At 44.3% G+C, this 22,579-nt stretch overlaps 1 protein-coding gene across 5 annotated transcripts in view; it reads left to right on the forward strand.

Annotated features, from left to right (window-relative positions):
• The window catches only part of LOC137417482 (endophilin-A3), a 95,665-nt gene that overhangs the window by 72,331 nt on the left and 755 nt on the right, over window positions 1-22,579 (forward strand). The window contains exons 9-12 of one of the 5 annotated variants that reach the window (XR_013622397.1): window positions 6,553-6,615; window positions 6,967-7,029; window positions 19,482-20,514; window positions 22,265-22,579. The exon at window positions 22,265-22,579 is cut by the window's right edge and continues 755 nt beyond it. Coding sequence is in view for 3 of the 5 variants with exons in the window: in XM_068103400.2 (XP_067959501.2) it covers window positions 6,553-6,615; window positions 6,967-7,029; window positions 19,482-19,666 (311 nt within the window). In the remaining 2 variants the exon portion in view is untranslated. Of the gene's footprint in view, window positions 1-6,552; window positions 6,616-6,966; window positions 8,065-8,235; window positions 8,894-19,481 lie in introns of those variants that run through there. The other 4 variants (XR_013622398.1, XM_068103400.2, XM_068103401.2 and 1 more) reach the window with 4 other exon arrangements.

Consider the following 22,579-nt stretch of genomic DNA (forward strand, 5'->3'; position numbering starts at 1 on the left):
TCCCCCTGCGACGTTGCACCCTTCTCCTCACAGAAACACACCCACAGGATAACCGAATCCGGAAAGAATTCTCAAACTAAACATACAGCCGGTAGGGAGCATTATTTACACAAGACTACGCTGATATTTACACTACGATCCAGGACCTGTTTTTGGAGGAACACATGCAGATGTTATGCATAGAGAGAGCACGCTTGCCAGCATCGATACACCAACCCACGAGTGCTCTGTGGCCGACGGCCTTTAATAACGTGCAGAGCACCCCTTCCAAGCATCAAGCACCACCCCATCACACAGTGAGCACCATCCGGTGCACCAATAAAGTGTTTATAAATCATTGTGTGGTGTCGCAGCCGGCCGATGTTCTGCCGCTGGTCTTGCCTTCGTGTGGTGCACTTGGCCTTCTTACTTCTTTTCAAAAATAAAGAAAGGCGCCAACCGCGTCCATTTCTGTATTTTGGCCTTCAGTGGTGTCAACTATAAGTGGTTCACCTGTTTGGCATAGGTGCCACGTTGACCCATAGGTCCTTCCACGGGTGGTGCTTGGCCGCAAAAGAACTGCGGTCCATTGTGGGTGGCCACAAACATTGCGGTCCGTATGGTGTATCGATCCAAGCAGCAAGCAGCGAAAGTGCAGGCCCACAACTGCGTAGCCAGCACCGCTCTCTCCTCTCTCTCTACCCCAAAGCCAGATCCTCGGAGGTGGGAGACAAAAGAAGAAGACAAGTGAGTAAGGTGGTAAGGGCGCAAAAGTGCACGCAATACAAGATGATGCACACTGGGGGCACATGGGAACCAGGTGAGACAGGTACGTTCCTATCGTACGCCCCCCCCCCCCCCACCAGGTAACCTACATGGCCCCTCCCTTACCCCTTACTGCATCCACAAAACACAACACTACCCATAAACATCTACTTTACAAATCAACAAACATCCCTACTGTCTTCCCCGTTCCTCCCATAAACCAAATTCGTCTTCTCTCCCTCCTAACCAATCAAATTTGCCATTTTCAACTCTCATCAAAATTTGCCATTTTCAACTCAACATCAAAATTTGCCATTACCAATTCATCATCAGTCCCTCCTAGGGAGGGAGAGATGGAATCACCCCAATGTCTCATCCACGTCGTGATGCGTCTCACAAATCCACAGCAATCTCATTTCCTGCTACAAACCAAGAAAACACAGGTGTGGAGTCATCATCATCACCTCAGGTAAGTGGCTGCGTATGGTGCGACAGGTTCATCAATCCTAACTATCTCCTAAATGACTTTAACAACTTTACACTACCCGGGGTCTTTCTCCGGCCAAACCATTGGCCCTCTTACACTATGGGTTCTAAAAACCAATTCCCATTGGCCAAACTGTGGTGCTCTTCAATTTGGGGTCTCACTCCCCCGATTCATCTCCCGGTGCCCTCGCACAATTTCTGGGCTGTGGCGTGTACCTCTCCCAGCGGGTCTACCCACCTGCACACCTCCACCACTGTAGTTGCCTCCGAGCTTACCTGTTCCTTACCCTAACCTATCTACCTGGGGAAGGCCCTCTGGCGCTCTCCCCACTCCGTGCCCTCTCTGGCACTGGGCTGCCCGATCCACACCCGGGATCCTCAGGCACCCACTCACAACTACCGGCTCCCAGAGCCCACCTGCGGCCTCACCTGGCCGACATCCTCACAGTGGTGGAGTGCCCAACCAACTACACACACTAACAGGCTACACGCCCAGCCATTTCCACAACACTAATGCACCCATCCACAATACCATTCTGCAACCGCACCACAAATGCCAATATCCAACCACAATTTACCTGCACCCTCTACCTAACACTTACACTACCCGCCCCGGGTACTCGTGAAAGGGGTCCACTCTTCCCCCATCCACACCTTCGCACCATGCACACCACTCCGTACCACTCACTCCAACTCTCTCCACACACCTGTACCTGCACACCTGTGCTCTCACACCTGGTGCCACCTGCACCCTTCTCTCCCCAAGCGCATTCGCGCTGATCCACACACTCACTACTCATACACTGCTCCACACACCTGTCCAGTTGCACACCTGTGCAATCACACCTGTTCAATTCTCACAAACACGGCATCATCTCAGCTAACTACTCCCTTCTGAAACTTGCGCTTCCCAGTCGTCCCTTTAAACTATTGCGCTCCCTCGTCATTATCATCCACACTAATCTACCTGCGTCCCCACTACAGGTATCAGTCACTACCTAACCTTATCGTCACCTAATGTCATCTTCGCTAGATCCCTATCAATATAACCTAACCCACCCGGGCTAGTTTTCACTGCCATACACCCCATAAGCTATTGCTCCTTTGCCCCCTCTATGGGAAGGATGGTGGATTTGCCATCCCACCACATCGGGGGTCTCTCACTACCAATTTTGCACATCAAATTTCAACAAATCAAAAATTTGCCAATCACTGCCCATCATCTGCCAATCACTACTGCCAATCCTTTGCCAATCATCAAATTTTGTTTTTCTCTAATTTTGGGTCCAAAACACTAACCTCATCACCCAGTCGACTCACTAATACCTCTCGGTGCGCCAATCCCTGTCCAAAGCCCGGCTTCGTAAAGCCAAGCAATGGATGCTGGTTGTTTTGTGCCAGCGGCTGGATGCGTCCGGCATTCGGGGCAGGGACGGGGGCTTACCCGGGCCGAGATCCCACGCACCACCTCGGCGTGGAGCCATCCAATGTCCCGATCTCGACCTGCCGGCACGTCTCAACAGAACGTGGTCGCCATAACGACCCTTCCTATCGGGCTGCCCGCTCCGCCTAGTGGAGCACGGACGCGGCCGTTCAAAGCGAGGCCCAGCACGCACCGAGGGCCCGATTCGGCTATAAGTCGTTCTAAACTCTACCCCGTCTAACGTCGATGCTTCACCTGGACGCTTACACCCCGCAGCCCGTTCCTTGCTCACACATCCAGTCGTGCCCATGCTCCTCGTACCGTTCCTTACACACCCAGGTACACCCATTCCACTCACAGCCTTGGTCACACACCTGACCACCGAACACTTTGGCACACATTCGTTGCTCGCACACCTCACCAATACACCGCTTCGCGCCCCCTCCTCGGTCACCTCCTCTGTGACAATCACAGGTGTGCCCTCATTCGCACACCCAACCATGTGCCTCACCACCAACTCCAGCGTGCATTCCCACTCACGCTCTACCATTCCAGGTGTGCATCCTTCCATCCCAGGTGTACATCCTCGCTCACCTGTCACAACCAACTCACTCTCCTTGTCACTCTCAATACTCTCACCACCACTCTTGACAACGCACTCACCCTTACTCTTGACAGCGCACTCTTTCCTCGTGCACCTGTCCGTCACACACCTTTCTCGCGCACACTCTCCCGTTACACCCTCTGTAACACTCACCACAGGTGGACACTCTTCCTTACTTCTGACAGCGCACTCTTTCCTCATGCACCTGTCCGTCACACACCTTTCTCGCGCACACTCTCCCGTCACACCCTCTGTAACACTCACCACACCACGCTTCCATGTGCTCCCTCGCACACGCGCTACGACCGACTCACTCTCGCCAGCACCCTCACTCCTTGGCACGCACTTTTTCCTCACACACCCCAGAGTCGGACTTTCTCGCACACCTCCTCTTTCGCACACCAGACCTGTCGCACACTTCACCAACGGCCTCTCACGAACACCCGGGTCTATCTCGACCCCCAAGCTTCTTAAATCCCCTGGCGCATCATACGCACGACCATATTGGTCACCACTTACACCGGGTCCTCTTCCTCTTCGCTTCTCCTCCATCACCTGCGAATCCCTCATCCGGTTAATGAGCACATCATCACGATCCAAACACAGACTTTGGACCAATTCTTTTATCTCCTCTTTTATCTCTTTCTTATCCCCTCTCCGTCGCTTCTTAATTTCGCTCATCCCTTCTTCCACTTCTTCTAATTTGTGCTTCACCTCTTTTATTCCCCGGTACGTCTCCTCAAGCTCATCCTCTAAGGCTACCTTGACCGTTTCCAGGTGCGTCCTCACCTGCCGGTCCTTCGTCTCCATTACCTCTATGACCTCGTCCAACCTCGTTGTCAGTCCCTCACGTACCATCTGACATTCCCTCTTCGTCGCCACCAAGTCGTTTTTTAGTTCTTTCTGTGTCACTTTTAAACCTCCTAATACCGCAGTGTTCCTTTGAACCTGCTCCACTAACTCCGTCTGTCCCACCGTCAGCTGCTCCACCTCCTGCGTCAGGTCCTCTATGCCCCCTTGTAACTTTACAGTCCCCTTTCTCACCTCCTTCTCCATGTGCTCCTTACAGTGCCTCACCTCCTCGCGCACTCCTCCGACCTCCTCACTCACTCCTCTTCTGATCTCCTCTCCCATCACTTGCATCTCCTGCCCAGATGCCACCCTCATCTGCTCCATTTCCTCCCTGTGAGCATCCAGTTTGGTTTCTACCCCCATTCTGACCCCCTCTATCTGCTGCCCCATTTGGTTAACTTCCCTTTCCGCTTGGTCCCTCATGTCGCTCAATTTGTCTTCCATGGTGTTTTCTAACCCCTCTAACCCTTTTTTCATCCCTTCCATTTGATTCTCTTGAGCGGCCATTCTGTTTTCTACCCCCGTTAACCCCTCCTGTATTTCCCCTAATCTATCGTCTAATTTCCCAAATTTCATGTCTAATCCCTTAAAATTATTGTCTAATCCCTTTAAATTATTGTCTAATCCCTCACTGGTACCCCTCGCTTCGTCCCTCATTACCCCTATTTTGCCCTCCAATCGCTCACCCTGAGCATCCATCCGGTTCCCCAACCGCTCACCCAATCGCTCAATTTGGCTCTCCATACTCATCTGTACAGCTGCCTGTAACTGCGCAATGAGGGCCTGCATGTCAATCGGCTGCATGTTAAAGCCCGTTGATACAGCGGCCTCGGCTACCACGCGCTCTTGCGAGGCGCCATTTTGCGCGCCCGCTACTTCGTGCGTGACGGCGCTATTTTGCGAACCTGCCGCCCTCACTGCTTCGCTCTCCTCTTGTCCCTCAATTTGGTCCTGGATCGACCCTACCTCACTCTCCTTTACCGGACCCCAGCTGTCTTGATCCGCCATAGCGCGACTTTCAAAATTCGGTTTTTTTTTATTTTCGTAAAACAAATTCAAATTTCGCCGTTATAATTTCGCACGGGAAACGCGCTCCGAATCGATTCTACTTGTTACAAATTTGGGCCTAATAACGCGCGGGAAACGCGCTCCGAATCGATTCTACTTGTTACAAATTTGGGCCTAATAAATTTAGTCCCGGGTTCGAATTCCACTCCTCGACACCAATTGTTACAGACGTGGCTTAGATGTTATTTTACCGAGCGGTTTTGAGATGACCACGTCTGCACAAGTTACCGATTATACTCGAAGTTGACTAGTCGCGCTATGCTAGGTCAATGAAGGAACAGACACACGGCTGGGTTTCAAATGACACGACTCCAAGGGTTCAGTTCTCAAGACCTCCGGAGGAGATTATATTCGTTACGGAAGGTCAGATTACAGGGACGAGAGGGACAGCAAAGGAAGATAGGCACTTAGACACAACCTTATATTAACCCCAACAGACGACAGGTAAACGGGACAAGGCTGACTCACACGGGGGTTGATGGCAGGAAAGCGGTTGTCGATGGCTCCAGGTGCACCTGGGCTCAGGGCAGGATCGACCCGGTCCGGTCCAGAGATGCGGAAGGTTGCACAGCGCTCGAGGTGGCGTCTTTTCGTCTCAAGCTGGGGGCGCATCTGACGTCACATCCGGCGCGGGGCCGCGTATATCCGGCGGGGAGTGACACGCCCTCGGCTCGTTAGCTCCGCCTCGTGGAATCGGCACGTTGCTTCTCATTGGGTGCGTGCGGGGGGGTTACCGGCTCCGCCCTTGACGAGGAGCTGACAAGGAGCCCCTTTGTGGTAACCCCGTGGAGCGCATGGTCTGGAGCGCGTTGTCTGGAGCGCATTGTCGATGGCGGCTAACCGAGCCGGTGGGAGGACGCACACTCCCCCCCCGCGCAGCGCCGTGCCCCTCTGTTGTTGTAGACGGGGAAGAAGATGGGAGGAGGTATGGGACAGGTCCTAAACTCACTACTGGTGCCATATAATCACATTCTGGTGCAACGAAGAGTCATAATTAATGGAAACGAGGCCTTAACTGACATAGACTAAGAATAACTAGCAAGATGTCCGAAAGTTGTCTACGTGTGGTGCGGTGGACCTGGGCACGACATTTAATGGGGGAATAAGGGGAAGGTCGGCTCTACTGATTGTTGTTTACAGACAATGGGACTAGGGAATGGGGGATTGGGGATAGTTGGGGAGTATTGGGGAAATAGGGGAATATTTACAAGCGGATATGGAGGCCAAATTCCATATTCGCAACAATATATATATATATATATATATATATATATATATATATATATATATAGTTAATGTTCTTCCTTTATTTTGTGCACTATGTGATTTAGAGGTTTATTGTATTGTAATATAGTTTCTACTTCTATGTTAACAGCTTTTAAGGCATCTGATTCAAAGCAACAAGGCTTCGGCAGGAGCTTCAAGCCAAACGAACCATGTAAGTAAATGTTATCTGGTGGTAGAACAAACTCCATTGTTCCAGTCATTCTTCCATTTCTAATTTTCCTACATTCCAAAATTGAACATTTGTGGCTTTCTGTCCTGGTGGATTTTTCAATGTGTGCTCGAAGTGCATATTTTCACATAATTGGGGACTCGTTGAATTGTTGATCTCGTCAAAAATGTAAAAATTATCTGCTTTGCAATGATTTCAAATCTATTATACACATGGGAGAACTTTTAAAAAAATGTATGTAAATATATTTTTTAATTCTTCCTTTATTTTGTGCACTATGTGATTTAGAGGGATTATTGTATTGTAATATAGTTTTCACTTCTATGTTAACAGCTTTTAGGGCATCCGATTCAAAGCAACAAGGCTTCGGCACAAGCTTCAAGCCAAAGGAACCAAGTAAGTAAATTTTATCTGGTGGTAGAACAAACTCCATTGTTGCAGTAATTCTTCCATTTCAAATTTTCATACATTCCAAAATTGAACATTTGTGGCTTTCTGGCTTTCTGTCCTGGTGGATTCTTCAATGTGTGCTCGAAATGCATATTTTCACATAATTGAGGACTCGGTGAATTGTTGGTGATCGATAGTGGTTATTAGTCCTCATATCCGGAGGGGGCTATTGGTTGTCCGTCCGTCGTTGTCCGGCTACATCTGTCTGTCCGTCCATCTGTCCATCCCACCTGTGGTTTTCTGCACATTTCTCCCTTATCCTTCATATGAAACTTGGTAGAGGACATATATTGCAAAGCAATTCTCCCACTTGTGTATGTGTCGTCTTATTGGGACTCTTTTATTGCGTGTCCGACACAGCAGACTGGACTTGTGGACCTTCGGTTTAGGTTATGCTGAACCACTCAGCCAAGGGTTGATTTCCTTGGGCTTTGCTGTTAGAGATTCAAACTTGTTTGTTTGCCAAAACAAAAGTGGTCCAATTCTTCAAATCAAAGTCTTTAACCGTTTGTGTGAACCTGCCTCAGGTTTTATCTCCAATTTGGAGTGTCAAGAAATGCAATGCTTGTGGAAAAAAAATGTCAAAAACATGATTTTGCCTAAAACACCCCCTACCTCTCAATGATGAACCTCAGAAAGTTTGTTGAAGATCCGTTTGGCCGTTTCTGCACACAAATTGTCCATAGCCTGGATAGATGATTAAAAAACTTTTGACAATGTGTGACATTCATGGATGATAAAGTGCATACAAATGTACAAGATAAATCCCCAAATGATCAAGCTGATACAGGAGTGAAGATCCGACACGGGATTTTCCAAAGAGACAGCCTTTCCCCATGCCTGTTTTGCCTTTCTCTAGATCCACGAAGTAACCTCATTAATGAGCAAGGCAACAGATACACCCTAACATCCAATAAAATAACGTCCAAAGAAACAATAACGGTGACAAATCTACTGTACATGGATGATTTAAAACTCTTTGCACCGAACGACGATAAATGGGCAGAACAAATAAATTTGTGAAACGGTACTCCGATGACATCCAAATGGAATTTGGCCGAGATACGTGTGCCAGGTGCGCATTCATTCAAGGTAGACCAACAAAAATGGACAACATAAAAATCGACCAAGATACAACAATACAGGAGCTAGACAATGAAGCATCGTACGAATACTTTGGCGGAGAAGAGAGCCACCAAGTATGTCACAAATGTGTAAAGTAATTACCAAAGAATACCTGCATAGAATGAGGGTGATCGATCCTGAAAACCTATCTCTCCCCATGAAACAAAAACAAAGCCATAAATCAACTGGCAGTACCAGTGTTGCAATATAGCTGCAGAATAGTAAACTGGGCACAAACAGAAATAAAAAGCTAGATATCAAAACAAGGAAGCTCCTCCCTATCCCAAAAATGTTCTTTAAAAAATTCAGCGCATCCCAAGAATGTACCTGCCGAGGAAAGAACGTGGCAGCCTTATGGAACCCAATTAAGTGCACAGAGCGACGACTGCAGGAATAGCAGAGCATGTGAAAGGTTCATCAGACTATCAAATACAATTTGTGTACAAGCATGAACACAACAAACCAGAAAAGGTATCTCTCACTCACCTTGAAAAAAAACTTCCCAAAACATGTCTGAATTCAAGATTTCAAGCACCAAATCGAAACAGCCAGAAATACAGTTGCAACAATTGCAAAAAAGACGAAAGAATAATATAAATAAAGGAGCAGGAAAATATAAATAAAAGAGTGGACAGATTGGGGATAGACAAAAAAGGATCATGAAAAGCAATCATTGAAAATGAGGACATAATCTGGTGATCCCATCCAGCGTGAACATAGAAAACAAAGCACTGCGCCCGGATATCGTACTTGTACAAAAAGGAATATAAGGCATTGCTAATTCAGGTAATGTATATTTTTATGTTGAAGGCTCAAGTTATGGACCATATAGTCCTCACCGAGGCCAGGCCTTAAATAAAAGAGCTGCATTGATAGAAAAGTGAAGAAAGAGAGAATTAGTCAGGGGGTCAAATGCATATTTTGGCCTGACCTGGAAAGTGGTTCCCAAAGTTTTTTTTCCTCAGTGTTTTCATGTTATATAGGTATTGTACTCTATGAAACTGCATGATGGCATTCTCCCATCATTGAGCATTTTCATATAACAGGCTTTATACAATTGCGGCTATCGGGATGCAAAACACTGGTTTTAGGGGGGGTGGGAAAATAGAAACACCCTTATATCTTTACAAGCATTCAAGCTCGGGTCTTGATTTTTTGCATATGGGTGTATCGTGACCATACCTATTCGTGGGTCAAAGGTGAAAGTCATAGGTCAAGGTCAAAGGTCAATTATCTTGGTCAAACGTGTACAACTCAGCATTGTTTATACACTGTGATATATTTCTCATTATACTGAACCTGTATCCATTGTTATAACGTCTAATGTCTTGTTATAAGGTCTCATGAGCTCAATACTGAATGAAGAAATGCTAGACTACATAATATTTATTGAGTTCTTTATGATTTTATGTTCAAAGATTACATCAAATCTGGTTACGTAAATGATCTGTATATGGTGTACCTATTCATAGGTTACTAAACCACCAAAATTGTACATATTCTGTATTTGGTTTTAAAATCTTTCTTATATCATAAACATAAAATGTTCGGAGAACGCTTGGATTTGGAAGAGGGTCAGAGAGCAGTATTCAGGATTGCAAAGCAGATAGCGAAAGAGAGGTGTGATGTGATGGGGGTGAGTTGCTTGAAGGATGAAGTGGGACAAATCGTTGTGGACCCAGATGGAATTAAAGGAATATGGAAGAGATATATGGAAATGCTGTTGAATGCAGAGAATGAATGGGATGGCAACATAGAGAGTAACCCAGTTTTAGGACCGGCAGAGAAGATAACCGAGAAGGAAGTTGAGGAAGTGATAAAAGCAATGAAGAGTAGAAAAGCGGGAGGGCCGACGGGGGTTGTGGGAGATATGTTGAAGGCAGCGGGAAATTGGGGTGTGAAGAAAATGACAGATCTGCAATCTGGTGGTGAAAGAAGGCCGCATTCCAGTGGATTGGGAACTGAGTACCCTCGTCCCTCTATACAAGGGGAAAGGTGACCCTCTGGACTGTGGCTCATATCGAGCGATAAAGTTATTGGAGCATGGAATGAAGGTATTGGAAAGGGTGTTGGAGAGGAGGATAAGGAAGAAAGTGAAGATTGACTAAATGCAGTTTGGATTTATGCCAGGAAGAGGAACGACAGACACGCTTTTTATTGTGAGGCAGTTGCAGGAGAAGTACATGGAGAAGAGGAAGAAGTTGTTTCTTCAGTTTGTTTATCTGGAGAAAGTATTCGATAGGGTTCCACGTGAAGTAGTGACATGGGCATTGAGGAAGTTAGGAGTGGAGGAATGGTTGATCAGAGTAGTGATGGCAATGTACAAAAGAGCGCGCACAGCTGTAAGTACGAAGGACGGGAACAGTGGTGAGCTTGAACTGAAGGTGGGAGTGCATCAGTGGTCGGTACTAAGACCACTACTATTTGTAGCTGTGATGGAGGTGCTGGCTCGGAACGTAAAGGAGGGTTTACCGTGGGAGTTGTTGTATGCAGATGATCTGGTGTTGATTGCAGAAAGTATGGATGGACTGAAGGAGGAGATGGACAAGTGGAAGGAATGTATGGAGACAAAAGGTCTGAAGGTGAATATCGGAAAAACGAAGGTGATGGCAAGTGGTAAAGCATGTGGTGAGGTGGAAAGAACTGGGAAGTGGCCATGTGCTGTGTGCAGGAAGGGTGTCGTAGTGAACTCCATTCAATGCACAATGTGCACTGAGTGGGTTCATCAAAAATGTGGTGGTTTGAAAGGGTCATTAACCAGTGTGGCAGCTACATTCAAGTGTAACTTGTGCACAGAGGGAGCTGCAGATGGAGGAAATGTTGAGTTGGATCTTGGAGACGGCATGAAGCTGGAAGGTGTGAAAACATTTTGTTACCTTGGAGACATGCTGAATGGAGGAGGTGGATCAGACTCGGCAACGGTTGCCAGAGTAAGATGTGCATGGAAGAAGTTTCGGGAACTGAGTGGCGTGCTGATGAGGGGAGTGTCGTTGAAGCTGAAGGGAAAGGTGTAAGCTGCATGTGTGAGAAGTGTTATGATTTATGGGAGCGAGACATGGGTAATGAACGTAGAGCAGCAACGAAGGCTGGAAAGGGTGGAAATGCGAATGGTTCGGTGGATGTGTGGAGTATCGTTGAGAGAGAGGAAGACAAATGATGAATTGCGAAAGATGATGGGAATAGAGCCTGTGATGGATGCTGTGAAGAGGAACAGGTTGAGATGCTTTGGTCATGTGTTGAGGAAGGATGAAAGTGACTGGTTGAGAAGAGTGATGGAAATGAATGTAGAAGGAAGTAGAGGACGGGGAAGACCGAGAAAGACTTGGCTAAAGATGGTCGAAGAAGAAATGCGTGCAAGGGGGTTAACAAGGGGAGATGCAGAAAATAGGGCAAAATGGAGAATATTATCATGGGGACCACAAGGCTAACCCCCGCTCTTGCAGGGAAAATGGCCTTAAAATGCCTGTTGTTGTTGCATTCAGCAACAGGACGCAGCATCAGTATGTCACAACAGAGTGAATACTATATCACCTGATAGTGATGATGAAACAAGTGATGAAGGGGAGGATGGTGATGATTACAATAACACTGATGATTGATGATGTTTATGATATAAGAAAGATTTTAAAACCAAATACAGAATATGTACAATTTTGGTGGTTTAGTAACCTATGAATAGGTACACCATATACAGATCATTTACGTATCCAGATTTGATGTAATCTTTGAACATAAAATCATAAAGAACTCAATAAATATTATGTAGTCGAGCATTTCTTCATTCAGTATTGAGCTCATGATACCTTATAACAAGACATTAGACGTTATAACAATGGATACAGGTTCAGAATAATGAGAAAAATATCAGTGTATAAACAATGCTGCGTTGTACATGTTTGACCCAGATATTTGACCTTTGACCTCGACCTATGACTTTGACCCACGAATAGGTATGGTCAAGATACACCCATATGCAAAAAATCAAGACCCTAGCTTGAATGCTTGTAAAGATATATGGGTATTTCTATTTTCCCCACCCCCCTAAAACAAGTGTTTTGCATCCTGATAGCCGCAATTGTATAAAACTTGTTATATGAAAATGCTCAATGATGGGAGAATGCCATCATGCAGTTTCATAGAGTACAATACCTATATAACATGAAAACACTGAGAAAAAACTTTGGAACCACTTTCCAGGTTCAGCTCCCGGCCCCCTGACTAAATAGTCCAATAGTTTTTGAGGAAGTAAAAAATCTGCTTTTTGGAAAGGGGAAGGTCGTAAGTGTTTGGAAATACATGGGAAGGCAAAGAGTTCCAGAGTTTGGCAGTGGAGGGGAAGAAAAAAACATCATAACGAGCCACCCTTGAGTTGCCAATGGCCACACAATAATCATGTGATGTAGTGGCTTGTCGAGTATTCCGTGGTCTCGCTAATGGCTGAGGTATACAGGCAGCAAGTTCTTGGGAGCAGAAACCGAAGTAATATCTGTAGAAAAGAGAAAGAGAACCAATTTTGTAGCGTAATTCGAACGGGTCGAGTTTTGAGGTCAGATTGGGAGAGTTGAGAAGTCGGATTACTTTGGATTCAATTCTGTCCAGCAAGTATGTGGAGCTAGAACCTCCCCAGATGTGAGAGCAGTACTTCATACAAGGATGAATCAATTATTTATATAGTTGAAGCAACTGTTCAAAGGAGAAGAATCTTCGACATCTGAACAGGACTCCCAGTTTCTTCGAGGCAGACTTAGCTATTTGTGTAATGTGTGGATTGCAGAATAAATTTGATTTTAGGGTAATACTTAGTAGGTTTATTGTATCACATGGTGTAATTGTGGAACTTTCAAAGGAGATTGGAGAGTTGAGAGGAGTTTTAGAGAGAGAGATGGGAAGAAATTCAGTTTTGGAAGCATTAAACTTAACCTGATTACATTTGCCCCACTGGGAAATCTTGTCCAAATCCGAATTTATAGAGGTGGCTGTAATGAAACGAGATGTAGATCGTGTGAGGTAAGATGAGACAGATGGGAAAAACATGGAGGAATGTAATGTCGAGTCATCAGCGTACGAGTTCATTTGGTTATTTGTAGAAGAAAGAAGGTCACTGATAAAAAGAAGGAAGAGTATTGGAGACAGGACAGAACCCTGAGGGACACCGCTGTTGAGAGGGAAGGATGGAGGTGTTGAACCATCAACAATTATGGAGATAGAGCGGTCGGAGAGAAAGCTTAATATGAGAGAGCAGAGTGAATGAGGAAAGATGGAAGCTTGGGTATCAGGCCCTGATGCCAAACTCTGTCAAAGGCTTTTGAGATATCAAGGCCTCCAATAAAGGATTCCCCAAAGTCTCTCAGAGAAGAGTCCCAGACATTCGTAATTTAAGAAAGGATATCACCGGTAGATCTTGCCTTGCAAATGCCATATTTGTGGTCAGATATAAGATTGTGGGATTCAAGATGCTTGAGGAAATGGGAATTGAAAAGACGTTCAAAGACTGGAAATAGTGGAAGTCAGAGCAATGGAACGGTAGTTGGAAGGGTTTGAATGATCACCCTTTTTTAAAATAGGCTGTACTAAGGCATGGGCTAAGGCAAATAGACTGTCTTTTTACATTTGTTTTTTTTGTGGTTTTTATGTTGAGACTGAGGTCTTTCAAATTCCTGGCCATCCACATATTCATCTGATGTGTCCTGGACTCTGAATACTGGAAGTATCGCTAAAAATGCCCAGCAAAGCCTGCATTTAGATGTCTGAAAAAATTTGGTATGAATCGCTGTGTTTTATTGAACCTTTAATAAAAACATGATAATATATGATAAACATGATAAAATCATAAACATGATAAACATGAACATGTTAAATAATAATAACATGTTCAGTGTTATTGAAAGTATTTTAACGGGGTTGATTATTGTTTGGCTCGGCAACATCACTGCGTACAACCTCAAGTTGTTGGAAAGAGTTGTTCGTGCTGCACAGAAGATCATTTGTGTTGACCTACCTGCACTAAATGTTGTCGACACGTCTCGATGTTTTGCAAAACCTCAAATATTGTTAAAGATGCGAGTCATCCTGTATTTGTATTTAACATGTTCGAACCACTACGTTTTTACCTTCAGTACCGCAATATTAAAACATCCACCAACCGTTTCAGGAACAGCTTTTATCCTAGTGTGGTGCGACTTTTAAACCATGAATCTTGATTTTTCTATGTCTGCCTTTTTTTTTGTCAAATTATACTTTTATTTAAGAGCACTCGTATTCAAAGAATTTCAATGTCATTCTGTGATATTCATGGGTACTACACATATGGCAATAAAATTGTCTGGATCTGTGTCTGCCATGTGTAGCTAGATCAAAATGTGCCACTACTGGAAGTCCATTTGTGTTCAGGCTTATTGATCATAAATGTTCAGCTACTCTATCTGCCAAACGTCATTTGGCCTCGCCGATGTTACGCAGGCTGCAATGTTCACATGTCAAGGCACATATAATGTTTCTCGAAGTTCAGTCAAAGTTTCATTTGATGCGCCTTATTCCTCTTGGACCTTTAATAGTATCTTGGGACACAACATGATAGCACATTTTGCATCTGGGGCGATTATATTTCAATGTGTCAGGTCACTCTAATCCACCATTATCTGTGGAAAAAGTCGAACGAACTAGACTGTCCTTGAGATTTTTGTCTTTCCGATAGGCCACCAGAATGGGACCGTCACCAAATATCTTAGCCTTGACTTAATCAATCCGGAGGAGATTGAGGTTCTCCCTGACAGATCTGGTGATACGTCTTGTTGGCGAGTTGTACGTGACAACCAATGGGATGTGTTGACTGGAGACTTTCTTCCTTGTAGCTATCGCTACCTGATGTGAAACAGGTAGAGCCTTGCTCAAAGCATCATTGACAATAATAGCGGGGTAATCTCTCCGAAAAAAAAAAAAATCACTCATTTCCCAAGCTCGCAAGTGGGGGAGGAAAAAAAATAATTATATATATATATATATATAGTCGTGGCCAAAAATATTGGTACCCTTGCACTTTTTTCAAATAACTCACAATTTTCTCCAAAAATAAGTTGAAATTAACAAAAGTATTTGGTCTCCACAATTATTTATTTCACTGTTAATATTACAGCACCTTTTTTATTTTATTGAGAACTTATTATATCCTTTCAAATCAGAAAATGAAAAGAAATGGCATTGACAAAATTATTGACACCCAAGACTTAATATTTTGGAACTCCAGCCTTTGGACAAAATAACTGCAGTCAAGCGCTTCCTATAGCCATGAATGAGTTTCCTCCACCTCTCTACTGGCAGTTTGTCCCACTCTTCTTGTGCAAACTGGTCCAGTTCTCCAGGATTTGAAGGGTGCCTTCTCCCAACTGCTGTTTTCAGATCTCCCCACAGGTGTTCAATGGGATTTAGATCTGGACTCATTGCTCACCACTTAAGAACAGTCCAGCGTTTTGGCTTGAACCATCCCTGGGTGGTTTTTGAAGTGTGTTTGGGGTCATTGTCCTGCTGCATGACCTTCGACGGAGACCCAGCTTTCTAACAATGGGTTGAACATTGCACTCCAAAATGCCTTGGTAATCTCCTGATTTCATGATGTCATGCACACATTCAAGGCACCCAGTGCCAGAGGCAGCACAGGAACCCCAAAACATCACTGAACCTCCTCCATGTTTGACTGTAGGGAAGGTGTTCTTTTCTTTGACTGCTTCATTTTGTTTTCTAATTTGGTCTCATCTGTCCACTCGACATTCTCCCAGAAGGATTTGGCTGGTTCAGGTGTGTTTTGGAAAACTCCAGTCAGGCTTTCTCAGCAGTGGGTTCCTCCTGGGTCTCCTGCCTCATTGAATTGGTGACAGATGATGCGAGTTGAAACTGTCCTACTTTGTGTCTGAAGGTCAGTTTGAATCTGTTTGGCAGTTGATCGAGGTGCTTTCTCCACCATTCGAACAATCTTCCGCTGCAATCTTCGATCAAGTTTTTCTCTTGCGGCCACGTCCAGGGAAGTTGGCTGCAGTGCCATGGGCCTTAAACTTCCTGATAACATTGTTTAAGGTGGACACAGGAACATTAAGGCCTCTGCAGATGGACTTGTAGCCTTAAGCTTGTCTGTGCTTTGCTACATTCTTGTGTCTGACCTCCTCAGACAATTTTCTGGTTTCCTTTCTTTTCTCCATACTCATTGTGGTACACACAGTGACACATAACAGCATAATGACTCCTTTTCTCTATTCAAACTGGTTGAATGAGTGATTTTTATATTGCAGGCACCTGCAACTCACCATAGGTGAGTTCAATTCCAAAGTAAAGGAGAATCACCTGCTTGAAATCTAATTATTTTGAACAACTTCTAAAAGGTGCCAATAATATTGTTCAGGCCATTTAGGATTTCTGTGTGGGTTAAGCTAAGATTTAGTTATTTTTCAGCTTTTTAATGTTTTGTTCCACTGCAAACCAAAGAAATACATATGTGGATGCCAAAATAATTTTTCATTTCAACAATTTTCAGGAAAAAATGGTGCATTATTTGAACAAAGTGCAAGAGTGCCAATATATTTGGCCACGACTGTGTGTGTGTGTGTGTGTGTGTGTGTGTGTGTGTGTGTGTGTGTGTGTGTGTGTGTGTGTGTGTGTGTGTGTGTGTGTGTGTGTGTGTGTGTGTGTGTGTGTGTGTGTGTGTGTGTGTGTGTGTGTGTGTGTGTGTGTGTGTGTGTGTGTGTGTGTGTGTATATATATATATATACACACACACAGAGTGCTCCAAAAAAATCTTAACACTTTGGAGATACAGTTTCATATAAGTGTTAACATTTGTTTGAAGCACCCTGTGTGTATGTATGTATGCATGTATGTATATATATATACATTTATTTATTGATAGGCAGTGTCCATCCGTCAGTCAAAGTTTTTAGCAAAGAACACATTAGCAGTAGTTGTGACTGCTGTTACTGTTGGTGTTACTGTTAGAGTCAATTCTGAAGTTGGAATTATGAAGATCGGTTTGAATTAAGAGTTTGTGGAGCCTGTCGCTTTGTGATTTTTTTTTTTTAATGATGATTTTATGATAAAATCCTGATAAAATGATAAAAAAGATACAAAATGAAAATTGATGATTTTATGCAGCTTTAACCTTTGAGCTTTCGATCTAAAAAAACAACCAGATTTCATATATCATATTCCCGTCAGAAAGCGACTCATTATTACCCGGCAGCGACGGATACTTTTGCTGGAGTATATACAGTCACGTGAAAAAGTAAGTACACCCAATGTAAAGTTTTGACTTTTTCAACATATTTCAATATACAGCTATTTGATCTTCATTTCAACAATATTGATAGATAAAGGTGATATAATATAACAAATTTCATGAACCATTTACATTTTGTAGTCCATTGTATAATTTAAATAAACATAAATGCAAATTTCGCATGTGGAAAAAGTAAGTACACCCTTGGCTCTAATAGGTGGGATTGCCCCCTTTGGCAGAAACAACCTCAAGTAGGCGTTTCTTATAACTATCTACCAGTCTCTGACATCGACTGGGAGAAATTTTTGCCCACTCCTCCATGCAGAATTCTTTCAACTGTGTGAAGTTTGAGGGGTTTCTTGCATGCACAGCTCGTTTCAAATCCGCCCACAACATCTCGATGGGATTTAGATCCGGGCTTTGACTTGGCCATTCCAGAACCCTCCATTTCTTTCTTTTCAGCCCTTCCTTGGTGGATTTACTGGTATGTTTAGGGTCATTATCATGTTGCAAGGTCCACCTTCGGTTGAGCTTCAACTCTGACAGATGGCCTCACATTATCCTCAAGCACCCTCTGATACAATGAAGAATTCATAGTGGATTCTATGATGGTGAGCTGCCCAGGCCCTGATGCAGCAAATCTGCCCCAAACCATAATATATCCACCACCATGCTTTACAGTTGGTATCAGGTTCTTGTGGTCAAATTCTGTCTTTGGTTTCGCCAAACATGTCTTCTGGTACTGTGGCCAAATAGCTCTACCTTTGACTCATCTGTCCAGAGCACATTGTTCCAGAAGTGCTGGTCTTTGCCAAGGTGTTTATTGGCAAACTTTAGTCTTGCCCTGATGTTCTTTCTGGACAGCAAAAGTTTCCTCCTGGCACACCTCCCATGTAGATCAAATTTGTGCAGCCTCTTTCTAATGGTAGACTCGTGCACTTTGACATCAACAGTGACGAGCTACCTGTAGGTCCCGTGATGACATTCTGGGGTTCTTTGAGACTTCTTTCAGCATCTTGCAGTCTGCTCTCGGGCTGAACTTGCTGGGGTGGCCTGGCCTGAACAAGTTGGCAGTTGTTTTGAATCTTCTCCACTTGTAGATGATCTTCCGGACAGTCGAATGATCGATTTCAAATTGTTTGGAGATCTTTTTAAATCCCTTCCCAGACTCGTAGGCATCTATAACCTTTTTTCTGAAGGCCTCAGAGAGCTCTTTTGATCTAGGCATGGTGACGCCGCACACTTCAACAACAAAGAGCAAACCAAACTAAATGTCTGAGGTTTAAATAAGACAGGTTCCTCCAAGATCCTCTCTAACGATGTTCTAATTATTTGCACCTGAGCTGGTGCACCTGATTTTAATTTTAGGTATTGAAGTAGTGATAAATGTAGGGGTGTACTTACTTTTTCCACATGCGAAATTTGCATTTATGTTTATTTAAATTATACAATGGACTACAAAATATAAATGTTTCATGATATTTGTTATATTATATCACCTTTATCTATCAATATTGTTGAAATGAAGATCAAATAGCTGTATGTTGAAATATGTTGAAAAAGTCAAAACTTTACATGGGGTGTACTTACTTTTTCACGTGACTGTATATATATATATACTATGCGCTGTTCACACATACGCCAACCAAGCTGCAACTGAGGATAATTGCTTGTTACCTCCAATTACATGTCAGACATGATTGGGTCTTTGATATACCGTTCCATGTTTTAACCCCTCCCTTCAGGTGAATATCTATTATGATAAACTAATTATATGGTATGTAATTAATTTTTCCTTTTTCCTCACAACTTTAATTTTCCTATATCTATCTGTAATTTGTCAAAATGAAATCCAAATCCCATGCATTTTGGGCAATATTATCAGGAATGTATTTTGAATGTTGTATCTTTCCTTTACACTGTTTGGTCCAAACTTCTTCCTCAGCGGCCTTCTTACCGAACCCATACATTCACAATTCTCTACCCTACCCTCACATTCTTTCTTCCCTCCAAGTGGGCACATGCTGCGCTCTTTACGATTTTGATGCGGAGAACAGCGGGGAGCTTACTTTCAAGGAGGACGACGTGATCACGTTGATACGGAAAGTGGACGAGAACTGGTTTGAGGGATCGTTGGGTGGACAAAAGGGCCTCTTCCCCTGCAACTACGTGGAGGTCCGGAAACCTCTTCCACGCTAAGTGATGCTTGGTCACGGTCAACCTCGTGGACCGTTGAACATTATTGGCTTGGTTCGCAATTTCTGCTTCATTAAAGAGAGCCTCTTCGTGTATATTTAAAGCCTATTGTTGATGCTGGAGATGTGAAGGAGGTTTCGTGTTTCGGTATTTCGTTCTTCCTTTGTACCTGATTATGGTGGTGTGATAACATAACTTCTTGATACGATTTATTGTGCATAATATTAATTTATTTTCATCAACTTCTCTGTTTTCAGCTGCATCGTCTTGCTTTAGTAAGGTCTTGTATCTCTTTTCCCTGTTTATACCTCATTATTTACCCTGAATTTTTTTTTTTTTTGTAATTTTTCCTACTTTCATTTTTGTTCATAAATTTCTCTTATTTTTTTGGAGTCTTCCAATACTCTCACACTGCTCTGCCTTTTTGAATAATTTCCTTGCAAATCCCAAGCTTAAGATTTTCTTTGCTTCATCGTTTCACATTCTGATAATAGCAGTGATTGCGTTTTGACTCGGCACCATGCTTGTGGGTGTACGTAAGGTAAAAACTGTCTGTGCTCGGCTTTATCCTGATTTATTTCAGTCACCATTACGTTTCACACTATGTCGTGCAAAGTTTGTCTCACTGTAGAATTCTTTCATTGGGTACAAATAGAAACTAGGCTCGCACGATAGCTGTGAGATATGCGCACTCATGTTTGAGCTGCCAGGCCTGGGTGCGAATCACTACACAGCTCTGAGTTCTCTCCCTCTCCCTCTCCCTCTCCCTCTCCCTCTCCATCACCCTCCCCCTCCCCCTCTCCCTCTCCCTCTCCCTCTCCCTCTCCCTCTCCCTCTCTTTCACATGTAGGGTCCTACACTACATGGCCAAAAGTATGTTGACACCCATTCTAATTAGTGGATTTTGCTGTTTCAGCCACAGTTATTGCTGACAGGTCTATATAATCAAGGATAAAGTCATTCAGTCTCCATAGACTATGGTATGTAATTGGCAGTATAATGGGCCGTACTGAAGAGCTCAGTGACTTTCAAAGTGGCATCGTCATAGGATTTCACCTTTCCAACAAGTCAGGTCAACAAATTTCTGCCCTGCTAGAGCTGCCCCCATCAAATGTCAGTGTTGTTATTGTGAAGTGAAAACGTCTGGGAGCAACAACAGCTCAGCTGCAAAGTGGTAGGCCACACAAGCTCACAGAACCGGACCACCTAGTGCTGAAGTGCGTATATATAGTCTGTCCTCATTTGCAACACTCACTTCCGAGTTCCAAACTGCCTCTGGAAGCAACGCCGGGAGCTTCATGAAATGTGTTTCCATGGCCGAGCAGCCGCACACAAGCCTAAGATCACCATGCGCCATGCCAGGCGTCGGCTGGAGTGGTGGAAAGCTCGCCGCCATTGGACTCTGGAGCAGTGGAAACGCGTTCCTTGGAGTGATGAATCGCGCTTCACCATCTGGCAGTCCGACGGACGAATTTGGGTTTGGCGGATGCTAGGAGAACGTTACCTGCCCAAATGCATAGTGCCAACTGTAAAGTTTAGTGGAGGAGGAATAATGGTCTGGGGCTGTTTTTCATGGTTCAGGCTAGACCCCTCGGTTCCAGTGAGGGAAATCTTAAAGGGCCACAGACACAGAAAATCATGTTTGGTTTAATTAATAGATATTGCTTCACTTAACACTTAATCGTCCTTTTTTTTGAATAAATATCACTCGATTGGCCCCCGCCACCCAAAAAACGGCGATTTGATTGCTCATGTGCCTGGCTGCGTCATCGAGGGAATTTTTGTTGCTGCTGGTAGTTTTTAGCTGGTAGTGGAGTCCCGCCCCTAAAATCGTGATGTTCATTCATGATGTCACCTGTGTGATGTAATCGAGGGAAAGGTTTCTCAGCACGCAATGATAACTGCCTGACAAAGAATCTTTTGATAGTCAAAATCATTATTAAAAACTACCAGCAGCAACAAAAATTTGCTCGATGACGTAGCCAGTCACATGAGCAATCAAATCGCCGTTTTTTGGGTGGCGGGGGCCAATCGAGTGATATTTATTCAAAAAAAAGGACGATTAAGTGTTAAGTGAAGCAATATCTATTAATTAAACCAAACATGATTTTCTGTGTCTGTGGCCCTTTAACGCTACAGCATACAATGACATTCTAGACGATTGTGTGCTTCCAACTTTGTGGAAACAGTTTGGGGAAGGCCCTTTCCTGTTTTAGCATGACAATGCCCCTGTGCACAAAGCGAGGTCCATACAGAAATGGTTTGTTGAGATGGGCGTGGAAGAACTTGACTGGCCTGCACAGAGCCCTAACCTCAACCCCATCGAACACCTTTGGGATGAATTGGAAAGCAGACTGCGAGCCAGACCTAATCGCCCAACATCAGTGCCCGACCTCACAAATGCTGTTGTGGCTGAATGGAAGCAAATCTCCGCAGCGATGCTCCAACATCTAGTGGAAAGCCTTCCCAGAAGAGTGGATGCTGTTATAGTAGCAAAGGGGGGGACCAACTCCATATTAATGCCCATGATTTTGGAATGAGATGTTCGACGTGCACATTCGGGTGTGATGTTTGGGTGTCCACATACTTTTGGCCATGTAGTGTACATCAATGTGTGCTCCGTCCATCGGAAAGACGTTAGCACTGAGGTGTTGGTGGACATTGAAGACCCCATGGTGCCTTTCATGAAGAGTTGGTGAGTTTGTGTCTGCACCCTGAACAAATTGCAAACTCCTGCACCATCAGTCGAACGTCGGGCCTGGCTACCTGGTTCGTGAATGTGGATAATATTGACCAAAAATGGTTCCTTGGGTCCAAGGACTTGGGCCAAAGACATCACTTGGCTGATGCCACCAGAAGGTAGGAATATTTTGGGGCCATCAAAGTACTACGACCATACAAAATAAGAACAGGTGG

This window comes from Myxine glutinosa, chromosome 2, assembly GCF_964187855.1.
Source record: "Myxine glutinosa chromosome 2, kmMyxGlut1.1, whole genome shotgun sequence".
Taxonomy (NCBI): Eukaryota; Metazoa; Chordata; class Myxini; order Myxiniformes; family Myxinidae; genus Myxine; species Myxine glutinosa.